This window comes from Notothenia rossii (assembly GCF_949606895.1).
Source record: "Notothenia rossii genome assembly, chromosome: 7".
NCBI lineage: Eukaryota > Metazoa > Chordata > Actinopteri > Perciformes > Nototheniidae > Notothenia > Notothenia rossii.
Window position 1 is genome coordinate 84,755,328 of NC_136905.1, and position 8,486 is coordinate 84,763,813.

Below are 8,486 nucleotides of genomic sequence, written 5' to 3' on the forward strand. Positions count from 1 at the left end.
GGTTAGTACACGAGCTGCAGCATTTTGAATCAGCTGAAGCGACTTGACTGACTTCTTGGTACACCCTGATAATAAGGAGTTACAATAATCCAGCCTTGAAGTAACAAATGCATGGACTAGTTTCTCTGCATCGTTTTGAGGCAAGATATGCCTGATTTTTGCAATGTTACGTAGATGGAAGTAGGCGGTCCTTGAAATTGATTTTATGTGGGCGTTAAAGGATAAATCCTGATCAAATATAACACCAAGATTCCTTACAGTCTCACTGGAGGCCAAATTAATGCCATCCATAGTTAATATATCTTTAGATAATTTGTTTCGTAGATTCTTCGGGCCAAGTACAATAACTTCAGTTTTGGTCGTGTTTAACATCAAAAAATTTAAGGTCATCCACGTTTTTAAGTCCTTGAGGCAGTCTTGAATTTTATTTAGATGATTAATTTCATCAGGCTTGATTGATAAATATAGTTGAGTATCATCCGCATAACAATGAAAGTTTACAGAATGATTCCTTATAATATTGCCTAATGGAAGCATATATAGGGTGAACAAAATAGGTCCAAGCACTGAGCCCTGTGGCACTCCATGGCTAACTTTGGTTTGCATGGAAGATTCATCGTTGACACGTACAAACTGAGAGCGTTCAGATAGATAAGACCTAAACCAGCCTAAAGCAGTTCCCTGTATGCCAACTAAGTGCTCTAGTCTTTGCAATAGGATATCATGGTCGATAGTATCAAATGCAGCACTAAGATCGAGTAAGACAAGAATAGAGACAAGTCCCTTGTCAGAGGCTATTAGAATGTCATTTGTGACTTTAACCAGAGCTGTCTCTGTGCTATGTTGTGTTCTAAAGCCAGACTGAAAATCTTCAAATAAATCATAGTTTCTTAAGTAATCACACAGCTGTTTTGCGACTGCTTTCTCAAGAATTTTTGAGAGGAACGGAAGATTAGAAATAGGTCTATAGTTGGCTAAAACCTCTGGATCGAGGTTGTGCTTTTTAAGAAGCGGTTTTATCACTGCTACTTTGAATGATTTTGGAACATAGCCTGATAATAAAGACATATTCATAATATTTAATAAAGAAGTGCTAATTAATGGAAAAACTTCTTTTAACAGCTTAGTTGGAATCGGGTCTAAGATACACGTTGATGGTTTAGAAGAGAGAATCATTGAATTTAATTGTTCAAGGTTTATGGCTGAAAAGCATTCTAGTTTACTATCTAGTGTAATATTATTAGAACTTACGTTTCCGGGAGCTGTTGATAACACTATACTGGTCAAAGGCAAGAGGTCATTGATTTTGTTTCTAAGAGTAACAATTTTATCGTTAAAAAAGCACATAAAATCATTACTACTCATCAAAGCAACAGCATCAGAGCACGGTGCAGAGTCTCTAGATGAGTCCCTCCTTCTTATTAAACATCCATGTTGTAGTCCGCTGTATAGAAAACTGTAGTTTCTATAGTTTCCCCACAGCAGCAGCAGACGCACACAATGACGTCCGCCGGCGCATCATAAACACGTCGGATAGGGAAAGTGCAGTCGATTCTCTAAAGTACCGCAGTCTCTTCTCCTAAGTCCTTTTGAATTCTCCTATCCACTATCCCTTAACCCCGTGACCTTTCACTCAGAGGTCAAGGAATAGACGATAGGGTTAGATGTTAGGAGCTGATTTTTGGACTATTCAACCGCAACCTCTATGTATATATATATATATATATATATATATATATATATATATATATATATATATATATATATATATATATATATATGTATATATATATTGACACAGAACCAAATGACAAGTTTAATTTCCTTTATTTATTAAAATCTTTTTACATTTTTCTGCTTAAAAATGTATTTATCAACAAGAGGCGAGACCGCTCATTCACGTCTGGGTTTCATTGGTCCAAAGCTGCAAAAAAGAAAAATTAGTTCACATATTACATTTTATATTAAAAGTAAGTCTTTTTTAATAATGCACATGTTTTATATAAAGAAATGCTTGAAAAATCCGTCTTACCATTCTTTTGATGACTTTACATTCTTCATCACGCTGTAATCAAGGCCAACTTCTAATGAAAGAACAATCATTAAAAACAAAATCGATATAAATCCGCAACAAGACTATTCTGAGGGCGCATTCACAAGCCAAGATTTGGTTTATTTTAATAGAACTCGGGTGCAAATAAAAAAAACATTTTCAACCAAACCCGTAATGTGTATGTTTTCGGGGGAAATAGTGATCAACAAATTGGTTAAAAACCAGAGCCTTATCTGGAAGTGTTCAAAATGTGTATGCTAGGAAAACCAAACCAGGATTACTGCTATCACCAAAACCATGTTTATCCACCACATTTCTGACCAATATCGAAGACTTCTGCAAGTCATCTTCCAGACCTGCACTGCTATACACTCCTACATTATTTAACAATATGAAACTGTACAATATTAATACGTAAACTAACGAAACATATACAATTATCTCCAAGCAGACTTGCCAATTGGACAACAGCTTGTCAAAGCGCCCTTAGGTTAAAGTATAGTCTACTAACCTGCTTCCAAACACATTCCAGAAGCGTCGCCTGTGTCCAATCCTTTCCAGTATTTCTCCATAATTGTATTTACAACCGCTCCCTCACACTCCACCTCCACTGCATAAGGAGGGACTGCTATCTCTGGATGGTAGTCCATGTTCAGGACTGTCACCCTGATTAGTTTATCAACCAGAAGGTTGTAGAAGACATCATGAACTTGGTCATCCCAGGAGCCTTTGGACGTATCAAATCCATCCAGAGAGCACAGAAAGGCCTGAGGATCTATCTCCATCAGACTCTGAGGCACTGATCTCACGTTCTGGATGTCAACGTCAGTCTCGTTTCCATAGTCGATAAACACAACGTCAAATGTATCTTCAGCTCTGCGAAGAACTTGAGCTCGATACCAGTGTTTGTCCCTGGAAAACAGAGCAAGACATGGACTACCAGGACCGAGAGTCTCAGGAAATGTCCTATCCTGCTGAGCCAGTCCTGCTTCCTGAGCAAGACTTGTCACTTTTTGCTGCTCCTCTTCATCGGCGTACTCACACCAGAAGTAATGTGGTCCAACAATGCAGGATGCATAAACCTCCACCTGTTTGTTTTTGGAGATGCTTGGCTCCTTGAACATACCAGCTTTCACATTTCCTGTGGAAACATTAAGATGTGCGGTGCTGGAATCTGTCTGAATGTCCCTGTTGGACTCCGTCTGAATATCTCTGTTGGACTCCGTCTGAATGTCTCCGTTGGACTCCGTCTGATTGTCTCTGTTGCATGCCATCTGAATGTCTCCGTTGGACTCCGTCTGAATGTCTCTGTTGGACTCCGTCTGAATGTCTTGGAGGGAAGTCTCGGTTTGATCCATTTCAGGTTTGGCATGTTCTGTGGGAAGCGCTTTCCAGTATTTCTGCATCACGGTATTCATAACCACATTTTCACACTCAATTGCCACAGCATAGTGAGGGAACACACTGCCTGAATGCTCTTCTATATTTAACACTTTCACCCTGATTAGTTTATCAACCAGAAGGTTGTAGAAGACATCATGAACTTGGTCATCCCAGGAGCCTTTGGACGTATCAAATCCATCCAGAGAGCACAGAAAGGCCTGAGGATCTATCTCCATCAGACTCTGAGGCACTGATCTCACGTTCTGGATGTCAACGTCAGTCTCGTTTCCATAGTCAATAAACACAACGTCAAATGTATCTTTAACTCTGCGAAGAACTTGAGCTCGATACCAGTGTTTGTCCCTGGAAAACAGAGCAAGACATGGACTACCAGGACCGAGAGTCTCAGGAAATGTCATATCCTGCTGAGCCAGTCCTGCTTCCTGAGCAAGACTTGTCACTTTTTTCTGCTCCTCTTCATCGGCGTACTCACACCAGAAGTAATGTGGTCCAACAATGCAGGATGCATAAACCTCCACCTGTTTGTTTTTGGAGATGCTTGGCTCCTTGAACATACCAGCTTTCACATTTCCTGTGTAAATATTAAGATGTGCGGTGCTGGAATCTGTCGGAATGTCCCTGTTGGACTCCGTCTGAATGTCTTTGTTGGGCTCTGTCGGAATGTCCCTGTTGGACTCCGTCTGAATGTCCCTGTTGGACTCCGTCTGAATGTCCCTGTTGGACTCCGTCTGAATGTCTCTTTTGAACTCCGTCTGAATGTCTCTGTTGAACTCAGCCTGAATGTCTTTGTTGTCCTCCGTCTGATTGTCTTTGTTGGAATCTGTCTGAATGTCTCTGTTGGACGCCATCTGAATGTCCTCCGCCTGATTGTCTTTTTTGGACGCCATCTGAATGTCCTCCGTCTGATTGTCTTTTTTGGACGCCATCTGAATGTCCTCCGTCTGAATGTCTTTGTTGAACTCCATCTGAATGTCTCTGTTGGACTCCATCTGAATGTCTCTGTTGGACTCCATCTGAATGTCTCTGTTGGACTCCGTCTGATTGTCTTTGTTGGAATCTGTCTGAATGTCTCTGTTGGATGCCATCTGAATGTCCTCCGTCTGAATGTCCTCCGTCTGAATGTCTTCATTGGAATCTGTCTGAATGTCTTTGTTGGACGTCATCTGAATGTCCTCCGTCTGATTGTCTTTGATGGAATCCGTCTGAATGTCTCTGTTGGAATCTGTCTGAATGTCTCTGTTGGAATCCGTCTTAATGTCTTTGTTGGATGCCGTCTGAATGTCTCTGTTGGAATCCGTCTTAATGTCTTTGTTGGATGCCGTCTGAATGTCTCTGTTGGACGCCATCTGAATGTCTTCCGTCTGAATGTCCTTTGTCTGAATGTCCACCGTCTGAATGTCTTCGTTGGAATCTGTCTGAATGTCTCTGTTGGACTCCGTCTGAATATCTTTGTTGGAATCCGTCTTAATGTCTCTGTTGGACTCCGTCTGAATGTCCTCCGTCTGAATGTCCTTCGTCTGAATGTCCACCGTCTGAATGTCCACCGTCTGAATGTCTTCGTTGGAATCTGTCTGAATGTCTCTGTTGGACTCCGTCTGAATGTCTTTGTTGGACGCCATCTGAATGTCCTCCGTCTGATTGTCTTTGTTGGACGCCATCTGAATGTCCTCCGTCTGATTGTCTTTGTTGGACGCCATCTGAATGTCCTCCGTCTTATTGTCTTTGTTGAACTCCATCTGAATGTCTCTGTTGGAATCCGTCTGAATGTGTTTGTTGGATGCCGTCTGAATGTCTCTGTTGGATGCCAACTGAATGTCCTCCGTCTGGATGTCCTCCGTCTGAATGTCTCTGTTGGAATCTGTCTGAATGTCTTTGTTGGACGCCATCTGAATGTCCTCTGTCTGATTGTCTTTTTTTGACTGCATCTGAATGTCTTTGTTGGACTCAGTCTGAATGTCTTTGTTGGACGCCATCTGAATGTCCTCTGTCTGATTGTCTTTTTTGGACTGCATCTGAATGTCTTTGTTGGACGCCATCTGAATGTCCTCTGTCTGATTGTCTTTTTTGGACTGCATCTGAATGTCTCTGTTGGACGCCATCTGAATGTCCTCCGTCTGGATGTCCTCCGTCTGAATGTCTCTGTTGGAATCTGTCTGAATGTCTTTGTTGGACGCCATCTGAATGTCCTCTGTCTGATTGTCTTTTTTGGACTGCATCTGAATGTCTTTGTTGGACGCCATCTGAATGTCCTCTGTCTGATTGTCTTTTTTGGACTGCATCTGAATGTCTTTGTTGGACTCAGTCTGAATGTCTTTGTTGGACGCCATCTGAATATCCTCCGTCTGAATGTCTCTGTTGGACTGCATCTGATTGTCTCTGTTGGACTCCGTCTGAATGTCTCTGTTGGACTCCGTCTGAATGTCTCTGTTGGACTGCATCTGATTGTCTTTGATGGAATCCATCTGAATTTCTCTGTTGGACTCCGTCTGAATGTCCTCCATCTGATTGTCTTGGTTGGAATCTGTCTGGATGTCTTTGTACGACGCCATCTGAATGTCTTTGTTGGAATCCGTCTGAATGTCTCCGTTGGACTCCGTCTGAATGTCTTGGAGGGAAGTCTCGGTTTGATCCATTTCAGGTTTGGCATGTTCTGTGGGAAGCGGTTTCCAGTATTTCTGCATCACGGTATTCATAACCACATTTTCACACTCAATTGCCACAGCATATTGAGGGAACACACTGTCTGAATGCTCTTCTATATTTAACACTTTCACCCTGATTAGTTTATCAACCAGAAGGTTGTAGAAGACATCATGAACTTGGTCATCCCAGGAGCCTTTGGACGTATCAAATCCATCCAGAGAGCACAGAAAGGCCTGAGGATCTATCTCCATCAGACTCTGAGGCACTGATCTCACGTTCTGGATGTCAACGTCAGTCTCGTTTCCATAGTCGATAAACACAACGTCAAATGTATCTTCAACTCTGCGAAGAACTTGAGCTCGATACCAGTGTTTGTCCCTGGAAAACAGAGTAAGACATGGACTACCAGGACCGAGAGTCTCAGGAAATGTCATATCCTGCTGAGCCAGTCCTGCTTCCTGAGCAAGACTTGTCACTTTGTTCCGCTCCTCTTCATCGGCGTACTCACACCAGAAGTAATGTGGTCCATCAATGCAGGATGCATAAACCTCCACTGTCTTGCTTTCTGAAATGTTTGGCCATGTGTACATGCTGATATTCACATTTACCTCGGAGCAAGAAAGAAGGGAAGGTTGTCTCACTTCTGAATCATTGCTGCATATTTCCGAGGTTGGTTTTCTTCCTTCATCTAAAGTCTGTTCATGTTCAATCTCTGGCAAAGAGACTTTAGTAACTGGTTGTGAACTCAGCTCATCTCTTGCACAGGTTTTGTTGCTATTGGCACGTTCTATGTTGTTTAAAAGCTGCTGATCAGTCTTCTGAGCAAGAGCCATCATCCCCGGTTTCATATTTGAAATCCTCTCTCTGACTATTGCATTTACACTCAGAGATCCATCGAACAGTTCAACGATTAGCTTCCCCTTTTCCCCTTTAGCTACCACAGAAATGGTCAGATTTTGGCCAACGGCATGATCTGCAAACCACTGGTTGACTTCCTGTGGCACTTCTGCAGGGACATCAAACAGTCCCAGTGGAACAGCCTGAACAGGGAGAGCTCTGACAATACTTTCTCCCGTGGGACAGGGGCAAATATCAAATTCATTCACGACCAGGGTTTCACCATAATCCACAAAGTGTACTTTAAGTTTTGGAGACAGTTCTACCACTTGTCCTCTGTACCATTGCTTATCAGTGTACTTGGCAAAGCAAATGCTATTAAGTCCAAGTGGACGATCCTTGCACTGTTGCTTGCTGAGTAGTTGTTTGACATTTTTCATCACTTTGTCAAACAGATGGTAGTTCCTGTTCAGTTGGCAGTGGAAGAGATTGACATTGTCTGAAGACATTATCCACACATTTTCTTTTCCATTCACCTGAATGTTGTGTGTGGAGTAATTGTATGAATCTGATTGAACCGGTGGAGGTTTTTGCATTTTGTGAGCTTCATTCTGTGCGTATTCTTTAGTCGGACGCCTGCATGTACCGTCAGATGGTGGTTTAATATCTAGCACATTTAGCAGGAGACCTTCCTCATCACAAGTGGCAGCTTTTACCGTGCAAGTCAAACCAATGCCTGACTTAGCACATGATTCTGCAAACTTCACAAATTCTCTGTCAGTCCAAGTGGGATTTGTGGATTTCTTGTCTGGAGGCTGGCATAAGCAGCACTGAAAAGCCTTTGCATTCAGCTGTAAGAAAGCCGGATCGATGGGGTGTATATCCCGCAGAGGAACCGTTCGCATTCGACCAAAGTCTATGAATCTCACATCTACAACGGGGGAGTGTTGACTCGCCAAGATCTTTGCTCTGTACCACATGCCGTTGTCTGGACTTCGGGCCACACAGATTGAATCGACGAGTGGCTGACGGTGGGGCGGATGCGTAGTGGTTTTGCAGGTCATTCATCAAGCGTCCTAAAGAGTCACAATCTTCCGTTTTTTGACACCAGAACTTCTTTAGACTTTCGAAACAAGATACCATAACGTTGAAGCTTCTACCTACAGCAAACACATCACCATGGGGAGTGTTTTGCACCTCAGTTGGAAGGTGCCCGTTGATCTGTATTCGAGGAGATGGATGTTGTTCCCTGTTTTTGCTGCCAGTCGTTGGTTCATCGGTCCATCCATTGACTGATTGGTTCTTTGTGTTTGGCAAAGTTTCTCCAGTAAAACATCAACATCAACCTTCACTGTGTTCTGCACATTTAAATCTTGTTCGGTGTTGACAACATCAGAGGATGCAAAATGTCCCATTTTCTTTATGAAACTATTGTTGATGCATGTACCACAATTTGCATAGAGAGTGACGTGATAGACATCTTGAGCTTTATTGTGGCGGTTAAACTTTGCCACCTGAGTTTTGTTAAGAAGCAAGGACTTCAAGTAAC

At 42.4% G+C, this 8,486-nt stretch overlaps 1 protein-coding gene across 1 annotated transcript; it reads right to left on the reverse strand.

The window, feature by feature from the left end:
- Nucleotides 1-1,810: 1,810 nt before the first annotated feature.
- Nucleotides 1,811-8,480, reverse strand: tdrd6b (tudor domain containing 6b). The gene is given in 4 exon segments (XM_079692879.1): nucleotides 1,811-1,924; nucleotides 2,033-2,084; nucleotides 2,565-7,971; nucleotides 7,973-8,480. Coding segments are annotated over 4 exon segments (5,598 nt in total). The 5' UTR covers nucleotides 8,081-8,480; the 3' UTR covers nucleotides 1,811-1,893.
- Nucleotides 8,481-8,486: the final 6 nt, after the last annotated feature.